Raw genomic sequence first — 25019 nt, forward strand, 5'->3', positions numbered from 1 at the left:
TTTAAGTCTGCAGTAGCAGCTGGTTCGAAAGGAGGTAGAGTGAGTTTCTCCAAGACAAGTTAAGGTCCCAGGCTGGGGTTGGAGATCTCCTGGGTGGTCTCAAATTTTTGGCCCCTCTGAGGAACTGCTTGAGCAGTGGATGAGAGAAGAGGGGAGGTTCTGTGTTATAATGAGCTGAAACGGCTGAGGCGTGGATTTTAATGGAGGAAAAATACAGGCCCTTGTGAAGCATATCAGTTAAGTATTGTAAAATCTGAGGTAAATCGGGCACTGCTGTGCTCATCCCTTGAGACTGGTTCCAGGCACAGAATCTTTTCCATTTTTCAGCATAAGATTTTCTAGTACTAGGCCTCCTTGCCTCTAAAATGATATCCATCACAGGTTTGCTGAGGGATGGTAAAGGAGAGATTAAGTAATTATTCAGGCTGCAAGGTTCAGTGTTAGAAGCTGAGGGTGCAGAATCTGGTTCTCCTGCTGAGACAGCAGGGAAGGAGTCTGAGGCAAGTGCCATGGAGATAACCATGACACACTGCGCGGAGGGGGTACCAGTGTTGGCGCAGCCAGACTGGAGCAATCAAAATCATCCTTGGTTTGTCCTGTTTGATTTTTAGTAGTACTTTGGAGAGCAGAGGCAGAGGGGCGAAGGCATAGACTGATAGGTTTTTCCAGCTGAAGGACAGAGCATCCACTTTCCAGGCTTGTTTGTGGGGAGTCCTTGTGTAAAATTAGTCCAATTGGTAGTTCTGGGAGAGGCAAATATGTCTATATCTGGGCTCCCCCATTTTCTTGTCAACATGTTGAAAGTCCTTGGTTCCAGTTTCCACTCGTGTGGGTCTATGAGGTTTCTGCTTAGTCCATCTGCCAGTGTATTTAATTTTCCTGGCAGGAATTGAGCTTGTAGGTGCACTTGGTAGCTCAAGGCTGTGTTCCACAATGCCATGGCTAGTCTGCAGAGGGAGTAAGAATGTGTACCCCACATAACAGTGGTGTTGTCCGTCTTTACTATTAGTTGTCCTGGATGAAATCTAGGAGGCTGAACTTGTAAAAAAATCTTTAACAGTTTGCATAGATTTAGCTTTATCTTCCATCTTTTTAAGAACCTCCTCAGCCCTGTTGCCAAACAGGCGGTCCTGATTTAAAGGAGCATCCTACAATTTAGCTTTAACATGATCAGGCAAAGATTGGCGGTCCTGATTTAAAGGAGCATCCAACAATTTCACTTTAACATGATCTGGCAAAGATTGCTCCTTAAGCCAAGCATGCCTTCTGAGCACAGACCCAGTAACAGCAGCCCTGCAAGAGGCCTCTAATGAATCAAAACCACATTGCAAAGTACGTTTTCCAACTTGTTCAGCAAAATGCATTAAATCCTGTAATTCTTTATTTTCCACACAGTCAGGAATCAACATCATTTTCTGCTTAAGCAGTCCAATAACATGTTGCTGATACTTTAACATATGAAACTGGCAGTTTAAAGCCCTAATGGCCAAGGTTGCAGAAGTGTAAACCTTCTTTCCCCATCTATCCAGTGCCCTGGAGTCTATATCAGAAGGGGTAGGATTTTTAGCAGTAGAAGCCTTAATGCCCTTGGGCCCCTGTGAAATAATCTCTGGATCTGCAATAGGATTTTTAAAAAGGAACTTGTGGGACTCAGGGACCCTGTAGTATCTGTCAGGTTTTCTTGGAGCAGGAGGCTGGGAATCAGGGGCCAAACTAGATTCTGAAAAAGCATCATCAACAATGTCTAGTACAGGAGAAATAGCTAAAGGTCTATGCTGAGGTAGGAGAAGAAAATCCCTAAGTCTCTTTTTTGAATCAGAAAAATCCTGGCTTTCCCAGTGAAAATGCTCCCTTAGAGTATGTAAGGTTTCCCCAAAAGAAAAATCCTTAGGAGGGGAAACAGAGGGAATGGAGTCCTCTGCATCAAAATCTTCATAAGTAGATAAGGGCAAATCTAGATCATCAGAAGAATCAGAAAAAACAGAATCCTGATCAGAAGATTCATAATCAACTTCAGTCCTAGGCCTCTTAGAAGGGGGGGGGGGGGGGTTGGCTACCCAGTTATTAGATCTTCAGCCATTCTTATCATTTGTTTTTAAGGCATAGAGGCCTGAGCATGTTGTCTGGGTGTCATTTTTTTAGGCATGGATCGAGATTTAGGCCTAAGTAAAGAAGGAGGCATCGATTTAATATGCACGTCCATAGGCCTGAATACACCCTCAGAAGCCGGTGCCTGCACAGCGGCTCCGGACCCATCCAAGATAGAGACATCCGCAGGTTCCATAGTTGAAGCATCTCACGGCATACCAGACTCCGAATGGGTCTTAGTAGAGGCCTGCGAATCAGAAGTAGCGGGTATCAGGGGCTGCGAAAGTGCCTCACTGAGTACCGGCGAACTGTTGACTGGCTTAGGAGAAGTGTTGATGGCAGTTTTGGACCTCAGCGGCCTGTCTCTGTCTTTGTGTTTTTTTGGAATCCCGGTAGTCGGATGGCTAACAGACATTTCTGGATAATTAAACCGAGAACCGAAATATTTAGAGGCGAAAATATACCGACGATGGATAGTGTGCTGATTAAATAAAGCACAAAACCGACAGCAAGGTACGTCGTGGTCAGGGGGCCTAGGCAAGGAATACAGTATGAATGAAAATCTTTATGAGATATTTGCTTTCCACAAGTAATGCAATTATTACCTTTTACTGACATCAGTAAGGAGCAAGAAAAGGTTTCCTCATCGGGGTACTTCTCTTTAGTTGAAGACTTCAGTTCTGAAACTCGAAAACGAAAATTTCAGGAGTCGGCCAACCGGCACTTGCAAATTGCTTCTGCTTCGGGCACCGCAAGGCAAGAAAGACTGATGTAATGGTGTTGGCTGCATGTTTTATACCCCTGACGACCTGACGTCATGGAAGAAGGGACAGCAACCGACGCAGGACCCAAGACTTTGTTAATCAGGCCGACTGAGGGCTACCTGCAAGCAGATAACCCAAATGTAATGACTGCAACAGTGAAACACAAAGAACATCAAGAAGATATAGAATTATACTGAAATTTGTAGCACAAAAGAATAAACTTATCTCTCCAACAGCCTGAGCTGTAGAGAAATGCATGATCAGTTGCAGCGGCAAACTAGATCTGGGGAAAGTAGAGGTGCATTGTGGGATAGGGCTTTGGCCTCGAGCTGTTAGAGACCTCGAGCTTTGCAAATAGGCTGACTCAGAGCCGAGGATCGGCTCCAAACCCATCAGTAAGAATGAAGGCGAGATTGAACAACTTCACATTACGAGTTGTTTAGCCGTAACTAAGGTAACCAGAAACATTTTCGGTTTAAAGGTTGTGTCAACATGACTGTCAACTTGTATACAGCAACTGAGGCATTTACTTGACAGCTTATTGCTTCTACCCATACGACTGTGGCAAGAATAAGATTTTTAAACATCAACTGTAAGTTAAGAGCAACATTTAGTTAGCTTGTACATTTTTTCTTCAGTACAGCATTATAAGTCAACCGCATGTCAACTAAGAAATATGTCGAGAATTCAATACAATACAAACGCATATCTCATTGCATATTATTGTTCAGGTCCATCCCCACACTTCAGAAAGCTTTTTATTTCGGTCATACAAAATTAGAGTTTATATACTATTAAAAGGCTTTATAATTAGAGTTAATAAGTAAGACCAATACCATTCTATTTATCAAGAGTCAATTAAATGCTGTTTCATCATTAAATATAAACTAGTTGCATTACTGCATAGCTGCACGAGTATATTGGTAATTCGCATAGTATTGCTATCGATCCTTAAAGAGTACTACTGCATTCCACTCATTTATTCTTTGAAAATTTATATGTTAAACTTGAGAGAAAATGACTATGAAAGAAAGGGAAAAAGACTCATATCTTATAACCGCTCCATTCGTATATACCAGCCAAAAACATCAATAAATCCTAACTGTATCTCTGCCATTTAGTTTATACACACTAGCATTTAAACTAAGTACAACAAATTAAAGGATTATAAAAAAACACTTGTGAAAGAAAGGAAGAAGATGCAGATTTTATGTATACTTTCACTTGTCTATAACTGACTATATATATATATATATATATATATATATATATATATATATACATACACACATATGACTGTGACATACATAAATATAATTATGAAGATGAGTATTAAATAGCAGAAGGTACCTTAGTGTGTTCTGTATGTAAGAGAAAGCATGTCTGTGTGTGTATGGAATTTAATTTAGTTGTTCTGTTTGAATGAGAGATAAAGTGCATGTGTTACTGTGTGTGAGAGTAGGTGTGTGTATGAGAGAGAAGGTGTGTGTCTGTGTTGTATGAGAGAGGAGGAGTGTGGAATTTAAACTAGTTTTTGTGTGAAAGAGAAGGTATGGGTGTTGCTTTGTGACTTTGTGAGAGAGTAGGTGTGTATGTGTGTTGCTATGTGAGAGAGAGCAGCTACGTGTGTGCAACATACCTCTCAACTGTCCTCAAATTTTGTAGTTCTGTGATTTACCACTTAAGTGACCTAAAATAATGATTTTCATATATATAGTTACACCTCTCAATTGTACAGATTTTTGGGCATATCCAGACTTTTGCATCATATTTCTGGTCTATTACTCTTAAAATTGTGGTTTTCTGGCAAATCATTGGGGACTTAAGTCAGAAAACACTGCCAGACATTTGAGTTTTAGGCTTCATACCATTCAGAAAATTTGTTAGTGCAAAACCTTTTATTCTATTAACTTTTTAAGTTTGTAAGAGCAATATTTAAAAATGTCCCAATTTTTGGGCCTTTGTTCCCTGTTATTTGTGCCTTTGTCCAGATTTCTTGCTGTATGAGGTTGAGAGGTGTGTGGTGTGTGGTGTGTGTGTGTGTGTGTGTGTGTGTGTGTGTGTGTGTGTGTGTGTGTGTGTGTGTGTGTGTGTATATAGACACACACACACACACACATAATATATATATATATATTGTTTAAAAGAGCAGCGTGGTTGCGTTTACTTTGTTTTTTTATACAAGTTTACATTTTTCGAATACTGATATTAGTTGTATAATACTCAGGGTTTTCTTGTGGGCCATTTTAATGTAAGAATGATCTTAAGCTAAGCAGTTTTATGTTAGTGTTTTTGTAGATCAAAAAAATCAACTTTCTAAGTTACAAAAGTGCAATATTTAAAATCTATCCCTACTTTTTCTACCATTGCATCTACATAATGTTAGGCTTTGTCCAGATTTATTGCACTAAGAGGTTGAGAGGTATGCATACCTCTCAACTGTCCAGACCTTTGCCTCATATTTTTGACCTATTCCTCATAAAGTTTGTGGTTTTTCTGGCAAATCATTGAGGATTTAAATAACTAAATATCATACATTTGATTTTCAGCCTTTATTTCCTTCAGAAAATGCATGCTAAGACAAATGCTGTTATTCTAGCAACTTTCTAAGTCTATAAGAGCAATATTTATAATCTGCTCCTGTTTGGGGGCCTTTGTGCCACCCCCCCCCCATTATTTTAGGCTTTGTTCAGATTTCTTGTACTAAGAGGTTGAGAGGTATGGAGGCATGGTATGTAATGTCCTAGTTGCCAATTATTTGTTGCATTTTAAGAGGGGATATGAGTTCTGCATACCTTAGTGTGCCATCCTTTGTTTAAGATGCCTAGTAACTATGAACTTGTCTGTTTCTCAGTCATTCTCTATTGCAATATTACCAGTGTACCATTTTTTCTTTAATACAACGTATGCAATTAATTCTTCAAGGGCAGCAAGCACTGACTTTGTAGATGGAACAGTGAAATGTAAAGTTCTCTGCCAGCAACAGCCTCTTCATTAGTTACAAATCTCTTTAAAGTAGAATTAGTCAGATGAATTTGACTTCTGCACAGATTGTGCTTACTGACTGATACTGTTTGAGGAAGTCTGAGGGGCCTTTTATAGTTAAAATGTTCTGAAATGGACAGTTTTGTCATTATTGGATCATACATTTTGTTTCATTACTTACTGGAAAAATGTTCAAAGCTACACATTTAACACACTGTTGTTGTGACTTTCGGCTTTTTCCGGTTAGGGGTCACCACAGCAGAACTCCGGTCCGCTAAAGATTGGCAGTAGATTTTTACATGCCGAGTTGCCGGCCCTGATGCACAACCTTCAACGAAGGTATGCCCATTCACACATGTCTCCACACAGAAGACGCTCTAGCTGAGAATCGAACAGGACAACATCTTACTGTGAGGCGACATTTAACACACTGTAACAAGTGTAAATGTTTTCAATGTGCAACTAGTTGCTTTTTGTTTATCAAATGGCACACTGTGTTGTAGAATCTGAAAGCATGCTAGTAGCATAATTGCCCTTGGTGCAGAAGGCTGTGGATTCCACTCCCACACCATGTAGCTGGAGTGCTGACATGCAGTGCCCATACGATTGTTGATTATTTGGTGCATTATAAGGAGGGATAGGGGTTCTACATTCCTGAGTATGTCCTTTTGTATGAGATACCTAGTGACTGTGAACTTGTTAGTCATTTCTTATTGCAATATTACCAACTTACCAATTTTTCAATGTAATACAGGCAATACATTTTTCAAGGGCAGCAGGCACTGAATTTGTAGATAACATTGATATGTAAAGTTGTTTGCCAGTAGCAACCTCTTCATTAGTTACAGATGTCTTTAATGTGGAATTCAGATAATTTTACTTCTGCAGACATTGTGCGTGTGGAATAACACTGGTGGATTGTAATGACAGAAGTCTTGAGTGGCCTTTTATTGTTGAAATGTTCTAGAATGGGTAGCTGTTGGTTCATACATTTTGTTTCACTGCTTATTAAAAGAATGTTTAAAACTACAAATTTAAAACATATTCTAACAAATGGTGCTGTATTATACAAGGAATATAATTCAATACAATCAGGAAAGTGAATTAAAGAATAAATACATATATGCATGGCCCTAAAAAATGTCTGCAAGGAGTCTGTTTTGAAAACAGCCCAAAGGTAAACTTAACTCTCCACCAACCAGATGCATTTCTATTAATGTGGGTTTTCATGTCGTTTCAATGAATGTGAGCGTCAAGGGCAGAGAAGTTTACTGCTCATGCTGAGTCTGTTTTCATTGTTTTGTTTGTTTAGCGAATGGCTTTTGGTGTTTGTGCTATTTTATTTCAATATCTGTAATCACTGTAGAGGCAAATAGAACAGTATGCATGGTAACTGGTGAGATAACCAAACAATGGAATGGCTGAGGACGGGGCTGCTGCTGGGGGTTGCTCTGAGGTGGCGGTCTATTACCCTTCCTAGGACTCTACTTGACCATGATCTGGCTCTGGTATTTCAAGTATAAAATGCATATGCAAAGGTAGCTGCAGTTTAACTACATTACAAGGTATCTTTTTCTTCCTAAGCATTTAAATAATTTAAGGAAATGACTGGAGTGGCTTTCTTGGAGAATAACCCAGTGGGTGTGGCTCAAATAGGGGTGTTTCATGTGTGGTGTGGGTGGGGCTTAAGGGGCATCGGAGCACTACTTCGCCTAGGGCGCCATTTCGGCTAAGGCAGGCCCTGATTGTACCTGCCAGTTGAAAAGGCACATCTGCCAATTCCGAGAAATGAACAAAATTGGTTTATGTTCAAAGAAAAAAAAACAGAACATCTGCTTAAAATCGTAAAATGTCACTGCTTTATAAGAGAACAGCGAAGAACATTCTTTTAAATCTTTTATCTGAAAATGCTTTGCTCTTTATTGTTTTTATTGCTTTTCCCAAGTGCACAAACTTACATTTTTGTACATTTCCAAATGTTCTGTACACAATTTTTGTAGTGTAAAGTGTAGTATTTTTTGTCACTCGTAGTTACATATGTTGTAGGTCTGCTCTCCTTGGAACACTTTTGTGCCACCAGGCTGAAAATGGTCTTATAGCCATTTCACTCACCTGGACAACATATAATAAATGCTTATACTAGGACTTCACCACTTCAGTTGCCAAATCTTTGGCAAATCAAACAAAAGTATTTTCTGTTAGATAACAGCTGTTTAAACACAGGACTTAATGACGGACATAACTGCGGTGGTGGTGCTGCGGTAGCGTTGTCGCCTCACAGATGTTGCACGTTCGATTCTCAGTTAGAGCGTCTTCTGTGTGTCGACATGCGTGAATGGGTGTTCCTTCGTTGAAGGTTGTGTGTTAGGCCCGGCAAGCCAGCACATAAAAATCTACTGCCAATCATTAGCGGACCGGAGTTCCGCTGTGGCGACCCCTAACCGGGAAAAGCCGAAAGACAGTGTTATTCATTTCTCACATTACAAGGATGGACAAGAACAAAATAATGAGAAGATATTACAAGGCAGGGCTAATGAACGCATCATTGTTCACTTCACTGACATCACCACTGGAAGTATAAAATGTACTAAAATGGGGGGGGGGTCATATCCTGTAGAAGACATTCTGTGATCCACCTATAAACTCTGTTCTCATGTCAGAAACATTTTGAATATTTATTATCTCCCATTACAAAAATAAGAAACTCACATGTAGCTGTATTTTTTTTTACCTGTCTGTCTGTCCTGATCGGAGGTTGCCTGTCCAGCTCAGTTTGCCAGCAGCATCATCTTCTCGCGGGATGGCAGTGCAGGTTGCAGTGAGAGAGCTAGGCATGCTGATTGGCAAATGGAGTGACTCCATGCTCCTGTGCATCCCTGAAAGCTTGGGATACATTAAGGGTTCTGACTGTTCACTGAAGTTGTCCAGCAACCCCATGTCTTGTGAGAAGCTGCTTGAGTTGATGTTGAGTACTGGTGCTGGGCTCGGTACGAGACAGGATGTCAGGTGGGTACTACCAGGTGTAGCCACAGGGAGAAAGTCCTGCACTTTACTATAGTGCAATGGATGATGCTCAACAGCAGCAGAGGATGATGGTATGTCCAGGCTGTTCGAGTTCACTTTATCCAAGTTAGCCAAAGATGGCGGCTTTCCCATTGGTTTCGTGCCAATCACCCTGTAAATATATGCAATAAAAATAATTAAAAATAATGAATCTGTCAGCACAGAAAGCCCATTACATGCAGTTTACCTATTACTCTATGTAAAGGATAAGCTACAGCACTTTGTTAACGAGCATCCTACTTCTTTTTGGATATGCACCTAAATGCTCTATGCCTATTCAATTCTGTATTGAAATGCCAAACGTTCTCAGAGACAGTCAATGAATGTATAAACGTCATGCCACATCTGAGATGCACTGCATCTTTAAACTGTTCAAATGTATTAAGTTTGTAATTACTTTGTTTTCACTTTTACTGCAGCATCTGTTTTGTAGGAGATTTTTACTGCAGCAGGTTTTTCACTTGCTTCATGACTGTTTACAGTAGTGTTGTGAATGCCTACGTGTTTTATAAATATACAGAGGTGTAAAAATTACAAAGACAGATAAGGCCTTCAGGTCTCAAAAGTGCCCAGTATACTACTGGGGTGGAATGGAGAACAAATACAAGTAGTTCTCTAGTTAATGATGCAAATGGATTAAAGCCAGAAGGAAGCCCACTTGCTGAGCTACTCAGAGATGAAAGTCCAATGCTACAAATAATTATACACCACTGGAACTTGGAATATAAAGAAAGTACAGTTGTGTACACTTACCATAAATGTAGATGTTCGAGTGTATTCACTGTTGCAGTCCTAACATATGGGGTTATCCGGCTCCTGGTAGCCCTCAGTCGGCCGGAATACCAGAGTCCTTGGTATATGCCGTCGGCTGTAAAACTGATGTCAGAACGTCAGGTATAAAGGGAGGCAGCTAACGCCATTTCCTCAATTTTTCTTGCCTTAACTGTCAGGAGCCCCCAAAAGAAGGCTAACCCAGGAAGTAAACACCCTCGAAACATGCCATCCAAAAAATGAAATATGTAGTCTGTGCCTTAGGAAAAAAAGGGGGAATGGAGGGTGAGAAACCAGGACTGCAACAGTGAATACACTCGAACATCTACATTTATGGTAAGTGCACACAACTGTACTATGTTCTTCATGTTTCACTGTAGCAGTCCTAACATATGGGTTGATTCCCAAAGCCCATGAAAAAACAAAGGGGGGAGGAACAATCACAGATTAAGGGTTGGTAAGGAGGCCTTGCAAAACTGCAGAGGCAAAACCAGCCCTGGCTTTATAAAACAAGGTAGATTGCAATGCTTTGTGAAAGTATGGACAGGAGACCAAGTAGCTGCTTCTAGAATGTCCTTAGTAGGCACACCTCTCAAAAAAGCTGCAGAGGTAGAGGCTGCTCTAGTAGAATGGGTCCTAATACCCTGAGGGGAAACCTTCCCATGCTGCAGGTAACAAAAGTGAATACAATGAGCAATCCATTTGGAGATGGTTTGTTTCAAAATAGCTTTACCCTGAGCCCCAGGAGCAAAACTAACCAACAACTGCTCAGACTTCCGAAAGGGTTTAGTCCTGTAAAATCTCAGCTGTCTGTGCATATCAAGAGCGTGTAGAATCCTTTCCCCTTTATTCTGAGGATTATTAAAAAAGGTAGGCAGGTGAATAGACGGGTCAAGGGTCAGACTGGAAACCACCTTAGGCATAAAGGAGGGATTAGTTCTCAGAGAAACCCGATCGGTATGAAATATAATGAAAGGTTCTACTGCCATCAAGGCTTGCAGCTCAGAAACCCTTCTGGCAGAAGTAATAGCCAAAAGAAAAGCAGTCTTCCTGGACAGAAACTTTAAATGTGCAGCAGCAGCTGGTTCAAAAGGAGGTAGAGTAAGCTTCTCCCTGGACAAAATTAAGATCCCAAGCAGGAGTAGGAGCTCTTCTGGGAGGTCTAAGATTGCTAGCTCCCCTCAGGAACTGCTTCATCAAGGGGTGAGAAAAAATGTGTTGCTCAAAAGAACAATAAGCAGAAACTGCTGAAGCATGAATCTTGATTGAAGATAAAGAAAGTCCACCATTAAGCAAGCCTGCTAGATAATCAAGAATGAGGGAAAGAGAAGGATGAGAAGAGTCTTTTCCTTTAGCCTGCATCCAAGAGCAAAATCTCTTCCATTTATCTGCACAGGATTTCCTGGTGCTAGGCCTCCTGGCCTCATGAAGAACTTCAACCACCTGCTGGGAAAGATTTAAAGTATTAGCCATGCACCTAAATGCAGAGTTTGAAGATGAGAATGAAGAAACTTCCCCCTTCCTGAACCAACAGATCTGGTACCAGGGGGAAGATGCCAAGGCTGAGCTTTGGAAAGGCTGTGAAGAAGGGGATACCAATGCTGCCTGGGCCAGTCTGGTGCTATAAGAATAGCCCTTGGTTTTTCGTCCCTGATCTTTAGCAGCACTCTGGGAAGAACAGGCAGAGGAGGGAAGGCATAAATTGAGAGCTGTGTCCATGGGAAGGACAAAGCGTCCACTCTTCAGGCTTTGTTGGGAAACTCCCTGGTGCAGAAGGTTGGAAGGAGATGATTGGTATGAGAGGAGAAAAGATCCACTTGTGGAGTGCCCCAACGCTGAATGATGCACTGGAAGATGATCTTGTTCAGTTGCCACTCGTGAGGATCCAGAACATGTCTGCTCAACTGATCCGCCAAGGAGTTTAGCCTCCCTGGAAGATACTGGGCTATTAGATGTATGCCCATGGAAGCCGCTAAGGGCCATAGTCTCATGCTGTGTCTGCACAAGGGGTAAAAGTGAGTCCCCCCCTGCTTGTTGATGTACCATATGACTGTGGTATTGTCTGTCCTGATCAAAAGAGTCCCAAAGTAGAGTAGGTCCTTGAAAGCCAGCAAGGCCTGCTGCACTGCCATCAATTCTTTTAAGTTTATGTGCAGATGAATCTGCTGAGTGCTCCAAGTCCCCTGTATGCCCCTGCCTTCCGGATGCACTCCCGATGCATAATCTGAGGTGTCTGTGGTGAGAGTCGGTGAGAGTCTGGCTGGCAGGTGGTGTGCGGAAAGGCAGACCCTTGTTGTGAGAACAGGCTGTCGCCCACCAAAGAAACTCCATTGTAGACAGGGAATAAGGGGAAGAATCAAGTCTAAGTCCTGTGTGTGTTGACACCAAAGGTTCTTGAGGTACCACTGAAATTTTCTCATATGCAGCCTTGCACATGGGATCATCAGGATACATGAAGCCATGAAGCCCAGTGCTTGCAGGAATTGCCTTGCAGAGAGCTGGGTCATGCATGCCAAGTTCTTGAAGTAAGCGGAAAGATCTTCTTGTTTCTCTTGAGGAAGGAATACTATCTGGGTGGCTGTATTCAGACTCGCTCCCAGGAAAACAGTCTCCCTTGTTAGAACCAACTTTGACTGCTTTTCGTTGAGAGTGTAACCCAGAGAGGTGAGAATGTTCTTCACGAAGTCCAAATCCTTATTTAGTTGTTCTGGGGAGTTTGCATGAATGAGACAGTCATCCAAGTAAGGATAAATTTGAATGTTTCTTTGCCTGCAAAATGCAATGGCTGGCGCCAGGCACTTCGTGAAAACTCTAGGAGCAGTAGATAAGCCAAAGGGCAGTGCAGGGAATTGGAAGTGTTGCTCCCCAGCCCTGAAACGAAGGAACTGCCTGCAACTTTCCCTTATTGGGATGTGCAGATAAGCCTCCTTGAGATCCAAAGTTACCAGCCATGAGTCCTTGTCCAGCATTGGCAGTAACTGTTGAAGAGTGAGCATCTTGAATTTGGGAATCACCAGAAAAGTGTTTAGAATAGACAGATCCAGGATAGGGCGCCAGGTGCCCCCTTTTTGGGTACCAGCAAAAGTCTTGAATAAAAACCTAGGTCTGCCTGAGCTGCAGGTACTAGGTCTATAGCACCCATGGTCAGTAGAGAAGAAATTTGATTTTCTACCTCTACCCTGAGAGTTCTGGGTATGTCTGGGGTACCCTTGTAGAACAGAGAAGGTGTGAAAATAAAACTTGTAACCTTGGTTTACTATACTGAGCACCCATCTGTCTGTGATGGTAGACCATACCACTGCGAAACTGGCTAACCTTCCCCCCCAAAGGAAACCCTGGGCCCGCAGAGGTAGCACTAGATGGTCAGAGTCATTGAGAATGTTTGCTTTGGGAAGCTGGCTTAGAACTTCCCGCTTTAGAAGAAGAAGAATGCCATTGTTTAGCCTTTTGAGGGGCAGAAGCCTGCCCTCTGGAAGATCTGAAACCCCTAGGCCTAGAGTGACCCTGCTTGCCAGGATCAGGGAAAGACCAATTCTTGGAAGGATAATGCCTACTAAACCGAGGAGGCTGAACCTGAAAGAAATCTTTAACAGCTTGCATAGATTTCGCCTTATTCTCCAACTTCTTCAGTACCTCCTCAGCCTAGTTACCAAAAAGGTTGTCTTTGTGCAAAGGAACATCCAGCAATTTAGATTTAACTGGTTCAGAAACAGGTTGCTCCCTAAGCCAAGCATGCCTTCTAATAATGGAACCAGTGGCTGCTGCTCTGCAGGAAGCCTCCAAAGTGACAAAACCACAATGTAGTGAATGCTTATTAACTAGAGTGGCAGAATTTAGTAAATCTTGTAAGTCTTTGTTCTCTGACATGGAAGGAACATACCCAAGTTTAGCCTTAATAGCCACCAAAGTATGCTGCTGATACTTAAGCATGTGAAAAAGGCAGTTCACAGATCTAATGGCAAGAGAGGTATAGACTTTTTTATCCCACCTGTCCAAGGCCCTGGACTCCTTATCAGAAGGTACACGGTTTTTAGCAATATTAGCCATAACACCCTTGGGGCCTTGAGAAATAATTTCAGTATCAGCTGTAGGATTTTTGAAAAGAAATTGATGAGAACCAGGAACCCTATAATACCTATCAGGTTTTCTGGGGGCAGGAGGAACAGAATTAGCAGTTAAAGAATTTTCCATGAAAACATCATCCACAACTTCCAAAACTGGAGGTATAGCCAGAGGCTTATGCTGTGGCAAATCCAAAAATTCCCTGATTCTTTTCTTAGAATGAGGAAAATCCTGACTTTCCCATTTAAAGTGCTCCCTAAGAGTATTCAAAGTATCCCCAAAGGAAAAATCTTCTGGAGGGGAGGCAAAAGGGATAGAGTCCTCAGCATCAGAATCCTCAAAACCAGAAAAAAGTTGAGGATTCCCTTCTTCACCAGCAGAAATACTGGATACCTCAGAATCTGAGACAAAAACATCAGGAGACAATTCCCTAGCCCGCTTGGAAGGGGGGGTTTGAGAGCCCTTAATAAGGGAAAGAAGATCACTAGCCATCTTTACCAACTGGGACTGAGGCAAAGGAGGGGAAGCCGATGTCTACTTGTGAGTAGTTTTGCGGCTGGAAGGTTTGCTAGTAATCTGGAGGGACTCAGGAGGCCTAGCAACTGCAGAAGTCTGAATTAAGGTCGTTGGTCTGGCTCTGGTCTCATGTCGAAGAGAAGAGGTGTCAGAAGCCGGTGCCTGCATAGCGGCTCCGGACCCATCTGAGGCGGCGACAGATGGGGGGGGGTCTGAAGACGAAATAGCAGCCTGCGGCATGGAGGACTCTGTAAAGGTCTCGGCAGAGGTCTTCGGCTGAAAACCTGCAGACTGCAGGGGTTGCGAAAGTGCCTCACTGACTACCGCTGGGCTGATGACCAATTTCACTGGTGCGTCATCAGCAGATTTAACCCTAGGCCTGTTGTGGTCCTTGTCCTTGTGTTTCCTAGGTACATCTGAAGTCTGGAGACCAGAAGACAACACACCGACGAACTTAGGCCACACTCCGAAATGCTTATACAAAATCTTAGCTCTATGGCTTATGGTATGTGGGTGGAAGGAAGCACAGAGTTCGCAATTAGGAACGTTGTGCTCAAGGCCCAAGCAAGTTATACAATAGGATGGAAATCACAGTGCGGAATCTGTTTTCCACAGGCAAGACAGTTATTAACTTTATCTGACACTCATTAAAGTAAGTTAAGAGGGTCCCCAATGAGGTACTTATCTGAGGGCGTCTTCAACTTGGTAGTTGGAATGCAAAAAGAAGGTAAATGCCCGACCGGCAGTAGTGCAAATTGCATCTGCTTCAGCCTCCATGGCAAGAAAGACTGAGGAAATGGCGTCAGCTCCTTCCCTTTATACCAGACGTTCTGACATCAGTTTTACAGCCGACGTCATATACCGAGGACTCTGGTATTTGGGCCGACTGAGGGCTACTGGGAGCTGGCTAACCCCATATGTTAGGGCTGCAACAGTGAAACATGAAGCACGTCAATGCAAACTTGATGTGGTTAAGGCTGAGATGACAAGAACATAGAATTCTTTAGAATTAGGGAACTAAAACAGACAGGAATTGGCCATTTTACATCAGGAATTGGCCATATTTACATCAGATTATCATCAGATTTTCTAATGTAGACTAGAATCTTGCAGAAGAAATAGAACAGTTACTATGAAGAAAGAAGCGCAAAAGGCAATGGAGATAGAAAAAAATATTCCAAAAAAGCCACCAACTCGTTGGAATACACACGGCAAAACACCACTTTAATAAAAAGTAGTAAAAATATATAAAACATGTGAGCGCTTTCACAGAGTCCTCTCTGCTTCCTCAGAATGCAGATTTGAAAAAAAAACAAGAAGAAGAGATACGTGTCCCATTTAAATGAGCAGTGTAAAGAACTGGGAGAAGACAATAAAACTGTAAACAAAAGAGATGTGCTCAGGAAGACTGGTGATATTAATGGAAACTTACAGGGAAAAACTGGCATAATAAAAGACAAGGATAAGGAGAGACCTAAGAGACGTTGAGAAAAGGTGCCAAGAATACATAGACAACTGTACAAGAAAGACCCCAAATAAATGACACACAGACCTCTCAAATGTCCATATTTCAGAGGAATGTTCCTATTTCTTGACCCGATTTACCTCTTGCACACGATGCATCTATATTTTGGAGGCATGTCCTTATTTTCAGGCTTGCTTTACCTCCTCACACAACTTGGTGAATCCCCCTTAACACACATGATTTTTGAATCTATCTTGCATGCAGAAAACCACACTAGATGACCAACAAGCTAGTAGCACCAATAATTTAAAGAAAGGGGACACGCATCTTAACATAGCTTTCAGAATTAAGAATAACCCCGTGTGGTAGAACTTTGCAATTCAGTTCATTAAAGCTATAGATTTTACACTGACTTTTGATAATCTGCTTATATTTTCCATTATTTTTGTCGCTGCTTATAAACATGTTTCTGAGTAGTACCCAAATTCCTACTGAAAGAGGAAGAGTTGTATGCTATTTGGTCTTCACATTCTATGCCAATTACATGTTCACATTGTTGGCAGAATGTACCCACTTTTCAGGGCCTTTGGACCCATTTTCAATGTCTGCAAGTTGAGAGGTATGCTGACATATAAGATGGTGTGCTCTATGACTTCCAGGCAACCATAATGGAGAGTGAAGTTAATGGGCCATATAAAACTTCGGTAATAACAAGGTTGGATGAAGTGATGAAATACAAGCTGAATTGTTTAAATACTGCTACAGTGCTGTTTGCAAATTACCAGCAAATTTGGAAAACAGGACAGTGGCTATTCCACTGGAAAAGGTCAGTTTATATTCCAATCCGATAAAAAGGCAATGCTAAAGAATGCTCATATTATCGAATGACCACACTTGTTTCACATACTAGCAAGGTAATGCTCAAGATCGTGCAAATTAGACTCCAGCAATATATGGAACAAGAAATGCCAGATGTGCAATTCGATTTTAAACTTAGCAGAGGCGCAAGAGATAAAACTGCCAACATCTGTTGAATAATGGAGAAAGCGAGTTCCAGAAAATGTTTGATTACAACAAACTGAGGCAAGTTCTTACAGAACTGGGGATACCAGGTCACATTACTGCCTTCACTGTAAAGTGTATGTAGAACAAGAAACAACCATTACGACTGAATATGGAACAGCTGACTGGCTAGGGATTGGAAGAAGAAGAGAGAAAAGAATACATATCAGCTTATTTATTCAATTTAAATGCAGAATACATCATGAAAAATGCTGGGTTAGATGAATCAGATGCTGCATTCAAAATTGATAGAAGTATCAACCTTAGGTATGCAGATACCACTACTTTGGTGGATGAAAGTAAGTAAAAGTTTAAACTGCCTGTTGATGACGGTGAAAATATAAATTGCAAAAGCTGGCTTGTTGCTCAACATAAAAAAACCCCTAAAATTATGCCATCTGGTCCTATTAGTTTTATTTTTTTTTAAACAGACTCAGCAGTAGTCTAGGTAGTGACAGATTTTGTTTACTTTACCTGGGCTCAAATATCTCTTCAGATGTTGACTGCAGCCATGAAAATGAAAGGTGCTTGCTTTCTGGAAGGAAAGCTAGAATCCTATCTGAATTTGACATAAAAGAGATCACACTGTCACTGAAGGTCCATATAGTCAGTTCTATGTTTTTTTGGCAATAATATATGGCTGTGAGACCTGGACAGTAAAGTAAAGCTATGCACCAGAAAACTGATGCTTTTGAACTGCTGTGCTGGAGAAAACTTATGAGAATTCCACGAAATAGTAAAACTAAAACCCACATTTTTGGTCACATAATATGAAGACAGGTTCAGTAAAGAAAACAGTGATGCCTGGAAAGATTGAAGGCAGTAGAAGGAAAGGAAAACAGAGAGTAAGCATTACTGAAGTAATGAATATTAATTTGCAGGAACTGAAAGAAACCGTTTTTGACAGGCCTGGTCCTCTTAAGTCCTTGTGATCACAAAGAATCAGGCTTGACTAAACAACAAGTGCACTTTTATAGCAGTTTACACTGTAAATTATGTGTAATGCAGTAATGTTTGTGCAGTTTTTATGTACAAAATAATAATTTCCAGGTGTCTTTAAAAAAACTAGTTTATTCAACTGTTTCACTGGCAGCAGATGACAGTTTCCAATTACAGAATCCTGCCTGTGCTTGTTTAAAATAAGCTCTGTGAAACCTGGAAATATGAGGTTACGATTTGGACTCTGGATGTGGAGATGGAAAAATGAACGGATGCCTTTAGCATTGCACTGCCCATTAATGGCAGGTATTGTTATTACAATAGGTGAAGTTGTGTCCACTTTAAATAACTACAATTAATGTTAATTCTTGACATAGGAAAATCAGATTTATAAGCATACTCCAATTTTGATTGGATTACCAGAGAAACCGTTTCTATGGCACATTACATGAATGATTTTCAGCAAAGATAAAGTCAGATGTGTAGCTATTACATGGTGCTCCCAGATTCAGTAACTCTTAGATACTGCATGCTTACATGTAAAAGACAAGACACTCAAATGGCTTCTACCTCAGTGAAGTCAGCCCTAAAAACAGTTTTAGAGAATGGGCATTTTTGCAGAAAAAGTCACAACAGGATCATTGTAAATCAGGACACCATATACTTCAGAGAGAGGAAGTCAAGCAGCAAGCTAGTCAGACAGAGATCACGGATACTGTCAAAAATGGGTGGGACTCTACTAGGTACAAAAAACAGCATAATTTACAAAGCACAATAAGAATAACTTCATACTATAATGGAAAGGTTTGAAATCAAACAATGACCAAGCACTACAAAACGTCTGAGAGTGCACACAGACAAAATGAGTCAGAGTTGTCATTGGAGAGGATGGAGCTGTGTTTGTGACACACAGGATGGAGTTGGGTTTGTGATACAGAGAGGACAGGATTGTGTCCATGACACACATACAGAGGATGGAGCTGTGTCTGTCACACATGCAGAGGACGGAGCTATGTTGGTAACACATGTAGAGGATGGAGTTGTGTAGGTGACACATGCAGAAGACGGAGTTGTATCTGTAACACATGCAGAAGACAGAGATGTATCTGTGACACATGGAGAGGATGAAGTTGCATTTGTGACACACTGGAGAGGACGGAGTTGTATCTGTGACACATGCAGAGGACAGAGTTGTATCTATGACACATGCAGAGGACAAAGATGTATTTGATGCACTGGAGTGGACAGAGTTGTATCTGTGACACCTGCAGAGGGTGGAGTTGTATCTGAGACACATGCAGAGGATGGAGCTGTATTTGTGACACACTGGAGAGGATGGAGTATCTGTGACACATGCAGAGGATGGCGTACCTGTGACGCATTGGAGAGGATGGAGTTGTATCTGTGATACATGCAGAGGACAGAGTTGTATCTTGTATCTGTGACACATGCAGAGGACAGAGTTGTATCTGTGACACGTGCATAGGGCAGAGTTGTATTTGTGACACATGCAGAGAACAGAGTTCTATCTGTGACACATGCAGAGGACAGAGTTGTATTTGTGAGACATGCAGCGTTTACTTGTAACACTTGGAGATATTTACATGAGGGTGCATCATTCTACTCTTTGTAAAGTGAAGACACAAGTGGAGGACCAGTAAGTAAATAAAAATCAGAAATGATGAAGTGTGGGATGTACTGGAAGAGATACCAAAGAACAAAGGAAATAGACATAAAGGTGAGATGAAAACTTCCAAAATCAGTACAGAAGAACTTAGAACTGACATAATGAAGCAGCCACATGTCAAGGAGATAGCTTCAGGCTTAAAAGTTCAGACCATTACAAAAAAAAAGTGTTAAGGCAGAGGACTGACTTCACTTCCTTATTTGTGAAAAATAAAAACACTTTAACATTACAGTATTTAGCAACTGTAATAAACAGTCCAAAACTTCAAATGTTAATTCCTCTTCCATCAAGGTAATGAAGAAAAACTCAAATAGGCTTAGTCACCAGAATAACTTGGCTTTAATTTATGATAACTGCTTTCGTCAACCAACTGGACTTCATCAGATCAACTTTTCAATAGCAGCTTTAACCCATGGAAAACTAATATTTACATAAAAAGCACAAAGCATCATAAGACATGATTGGCAACCTCATACATAATAATGAGCCTAGCTTACAAATGACAGCTAGCCTGATGTAACATGTCATTTTTTACAATCCAAACTGAAATCAGAAACCAAAAGTAGTACTAATAAAACAAAGTCCAAATAAACTGAAGTGCAGAACTAGTAATTGACTCCTAGTCTGTCTCCAAACACAAACAAACCCATAGAAATAGCATCACATACCAAACTACTCTATGTCATAATTGAAGAAAATCTAAAATTTGACATCCATATCCAAACTAATATAAAAAAACTCACCAGAAACTAGGTCTCCTGTATAGGCACAATTATTAACTTACCCCCTCCACCAGACAAACCCTTACCTCTACTTACTTTTTTCCCTCTCTTATGTACGGCACCCCCCTATTCACTCATCTTCAGCTAGGCTTACAGGCCAAGTTGGAAGCCTGTTACAATAAAATCTACAAATCTTTCACCAACTTCAGAAACTCATCGCATCACTGTCTCTCTCTCCACTTCCTGAAATGGCTTGAACTTCCTAACAACTCAAACTCCTTAGACTTACTACTGTTCACAAGCTCATATTCAAACCTTCTAGTTGTCCTTCTCAGTCCACCTCTTTAACCCCCTACATTCCCAACCACTCTCTAAGATCAGAAAACCACAATCTTCTAAACATATATAAGCCTCGTCGACCCCCTGGCCACCTACTATTATCCTGCTCCCTAGCTAAGCTCTGGAATTCTCTCCCTACCACCCCTTGAAATACTCAGAGCCACTCAAACTTCAAAACTCTTCTCCAATCTCACCTCCTTTCAAAGTGAGAATATTCCAGTACTCCTACCACATAAACCTTTTAACACCATCTCCCATGCACTATACACCTCAACCTTCTATCACTGTGCTCTCTTACCCTTAGCCTCTACTTCCTCTCCTACCCTATACCTCATAAACTTTCCCCAACCCACTCCCTTTCTCCACTATATACCATCTTTGACCTCTTCCACCTCACCTTCTTCCCTCTGTCCTCTCCTCATACTTCTAACTTCCAAAAAAAAGCCTTTTTTAATCTGTACATAAATGTTTTACTTACTTGTTTTTTTTCATCTGAAATGCCTGTACTTTTAATATGTTTAGAATACATGAATCTCACTTTTGTAAATCATTACCTAGGATTAGAAATGTTATGACTTTTTTTTAACAAATTGTATATTATTTCTGTATTTTTCACTGTTCTACTACTTTATTTACTTTCGTATAATTATTGTAAAATTGTCTATACCCTGTGGAGCTTTTCTCTCCGGGCCTCCACTGAAAACGGGATCTTCCAGGCCCAGTGAACTATCCCGGTCATCAAACTGCAATAAATAAATAAATTATCACAAAACTCCCTTCACTAAAGGCTATTTAGCACCAAGGTGACAAGATCCTTCCAAAAGGAGTAAAACTATAAAAGAAAGAAAAAAATGAATGAGCTGAAATGAAGAAGTGTGTGTGTGTGTGTGTGTGTGTGTGTGTGTGTGTGTGTGTGTGTGTGTGCGAGCGCGCACGTGCTTGCGCATGTTGTGCATGACTAAAGGCACATGAATCAAGAAACCAGCACCCACTATAGTAACCATGGAGAAGATGGGATATATAAAGAAATATAACAGATATACCATATGGGGCATATGAAACTTTATAATGATTTATTTCGCAAACCCCACCAAGGTAAACATACTGCTTCATGCCAGCAGCATGCACCCGCAAATGACTAAGCACAATACAATAAAGTCACAGGGTACGAGGATTGCTCGCGTGTCCAGAGAAACAGCTAACTTTCTAAAGAATCTGCAGGAACTCCACAGAGAGTTTCTTGACAGGGGCTATGAAAATGGTATGATCAGATGCATTTTTTTATCCTATTAAGGACCTAAAAGCAAGGGAGGACATTTATTTATATGAACCACAACATTTTTTACATGATTTCAGAAGTCCCTGCACTTACCAAAGGAAAGTGAAACTTAAAAGTTGCATGACCCTTAACTTTCTCTAAAGATGTCCATGAGATTAAAAGGATAACTTATGACAACTGGTCCATTTTTTTTCTAGTAATAGATTGGTGAGCAAGATTCTGGATCCTGGCCCTTCCTTTGTTTTCCAAAAAGGTAGGAACATTAGGCTTTATTTAGGAAAGGATGTTCAACAAGGACAGCATGGAGGAGTTTGGTACCTTTAAGGACCCCCTTTCTGTACCATTTTTTTTTTGAGTTAATGAGCTGCAGAAATTTTTTTCATTTGTCCTAGTATGTGTAAGAAATATAACAGTAAGCCCAGTGCTCCAAGGATACAAATGTCAAGTTTTCTTTTTTAATGTAAGGAAGACTATTTCGAAGTTTAAAGGGTGACGGCCCAACACACATCTGGAATTAGAAAACTCTTCTTGCAAACAAAAGCATTAAAATCACCAGGTCATTCTTTTTTCACTTTTCACATTTTGGACATGATCACAATGGGTCCACTTGAAGGGAACTGTAATGCCATTCTTGAGAAGCTAGCTAATTTGCCTATAAGCCTCCTGCAGTTAATTCTGTATGTTCAATTAAATGCATTCTTCAGCTTAGGAAAGTGGACCACATACTTTATTAATGGTTTCCACAAGTTTGTTCTTTTCTTCACTTTTCTTGAATATTTTATGCCTGTATTTTTGATGGTTTCTACTATTTTTTCGATTCTGTCACAACATATACATTTGCATAGTCATTTGCATTTTTCACACATTTTACTAATTTTTTTCCTGTTTTTAGTGTATGATTGATTTTATGATGCACACTTTTAACAGTGATCCGATGAAACCCTAAGGGTGAAAGTGCTTTTCTTTTTTGCTTGCTTTTAATACACTTATGATTACAGTTTATATTTTGCTCCTATTTTTATCTGTGATATTTCTTTACATTGCATCTTTTCCAAGGTTTCTATAGTGGGTGCAGTTTTCTTGATTCATTCACCTGTTGTGGAACACGCGCATACACACAAACACACACACACACACACACACACACACACACACACACACACACACACACACACACACACACACGCACACGCGCATGCATGCACACACACACACGCACACAGGCACACACACACATATTCACTTCAGCTGCCTTTTTGTTTTGTTTTTTAGTTTATTACTCCTTTCAGAAGGATTTTATCAACTGGTGCTAAACAGCCTTTAGTAAAGTGAGTTCTGTTGTTGTCTTGCTGCCACATATTATATGTGGTATGCCACTTGTGGTGTCACTGTTTGTGCAGAGGAATTATTACTTCCTGTAACTAAAATATGATACGTTTCCCAAAAGAGGATTACAACTTTCCTCACTGCCTTCTCGCACCTTTTCTCTGTACCGAGATCACTGAATAAAATTAGACCTTTGCTATTTTACTGCTTTATGTATGCCACCTCATTAAGTGTTTTTTTTCAGAGATTTTATTATCCAGGTGCATATACTTCCTTTACATTCTGCCTAAACGATAATATAAATCATTGTTTTTGGAAGCCTTTCCTTGACCTGCAGATGCCATACACCTTGTATTAACCCTGTTACAGATATGTTGCCTACAGAAATGCTTTTCCTCCTCTCTCTGCACGTTATTAATGCAGCCTGCTAGAGACTGATGCTCAGTGTGGCATACATTTTGTAAATAAAAGATAAGCAATCATCCCTTAATCAACTCATACACAAGAATGCTTTCTGCATCAGGTAAAATGGTGAAGTTTCCTTAAATATACAAGGTTATACCTCCAACAAAAAAGGCAACTACACCAAAAAGCTTTTGAGCATAGTAAAGTAGAGTAGAGGTATAGTCAAAAGAAGAAAGGGGGCTGGAGGGAGGGTAACCAAGACTGCAACAGTGAATACACTCGAACATCTACATTTATGGTAAGTGTACACAACTGTACTATGTTCTTCGTGTTTCACTGTTGCAGTCAACACATTTGGGTAGATTAGCAAAGCTAAGGATGGGAGGAGGAATTTATATAGCATTAGAACCAGCTATAAGGCCCTGTAAGACTGCAGTGGCAAAGCCAGCTCTGGATTTAGAGAAAATTGGCAGATGGTAATGCTTGGTGAAAGTATGTACTGAACTCCAGGTAGCAGCTTCTAGGATGTCCCTGGTAGGGACGCCTCTGAGAAAGGCTGTACAGGTAGATGCGGCCCTGGTTGAGTGGGGTCTGATCCTCTGTGGGACAGGTTTTCCATGGTGCTTGTAGCAGAAATGAATGCAATGGCCTATCCATTTGGAAATGGTTTGCTTTGAAATAGCCTCCCCCTCTGCCCCTGCAGCACATGCCACCAGCAGTTGGTCAGATTTCCTTTCAGGTTTAGTCCTATCCAAGTAGAATCTAAGTTGTCTGTGCACGTCTAAGGAGTGCAGTATCCATTCCCCTTTGTTCTGTGGGTTAGGAAAGAGGGTTGGGAAATGAATAGACTGATTAAGGGCCACACTGGATACCACCTTGTGAATGAAGGAGGGACTGGTCCTGAGGGACACCCTGTCCGCATGAAAGATGATGAAAGGCTCCACTGCCATGAGGGCCTGTAATTCAGATACCCTTCTTGCTGAAGTGATTGCTAAAAGGAAAGCGGTTTTCCCAAGAGAGGAATTTTAAATCCGCAGTGGCAGCTGGCTCAAAGGAGGATGAGTGAGCTTTTCCAATACAAAGTTAAGGTCCCAGGCTGGAGTTGGGGCTCCCGTGGGTGGTCATAGAGTTTTGGCCCCTCTGTGGAACTGCTTAAGCAGTGGATGAGAGAAGGGCAGAGGTTCTGTGTTACAATGAGCTGAAATGGCTGAGGTGTGAATTTTGATGGAGGAGAAAGACAGGCCCTTGTGAAGCATCTCAGTTAAGTATTGTAAAAGCTGAGGTAAACTGGGCACTGCTGTGCTCATCCCTTGAGATTGGTTCCAGGCATAGAATCTTTTCCATTTTGCAGCATAAGATTTTCTAGTACTAGGCCTCCTTGCCTCTAAAATGATATCCATCACTGGTTTACTGAGAGATGGTAAAGGAGAGATTAGGTAATTAGCCAGGCTGCTAAGTTCAGTGTATGAAGCTGAGGGTGCAGAATCTGGTTCTCCTGCTGAGACAATAGGGTAGGAGTCTGAGGCAGGCGCCAAGGGGCCAACAG

At 41.1% G+C, this 25019-nt stretch overlaps 1 protein-coding gene across 3 annotated transcripts in view; it reads right to left on the minus strand.

Annotated features, from left to right (window-relative positions):
* The window catches only part of NAV1 (neuron navigator 1), a 2383470-nt gene that overhangs the window by 729274 nt on the left and 1629177 nt on the right, over window positions 1-25019 (minus strand). For all 3 annotated transcript variants that reach the window (XM_044076515.1, XM_044076516.1, XM_044076517.1), the window contains one exon: window positions 8569-9012. In XM_044076515.1, the coding sequence (XP_043932450.1) occupies window positions 8569-9012 (444 nt within the window). The remainder of the gene's footprint in view (window positions 1-8568; window positions 9013-25019) is intronic.

The sequence above is a fragment of the Protopterus annectens genome, chromosome 7.part0 (genome assembly GCF_019279795.1).
Source record: "Protopterus annectens isolate FY-2018-M chromosome 7.part0, PAN1.0, whole genome shotgun sequence".
Taxonomy (NCBI): Eukaryota; Metazoa; Chordata; order Ceratodontiformes; family Protopteridae; genus Protopterus; species Protopterus annectens.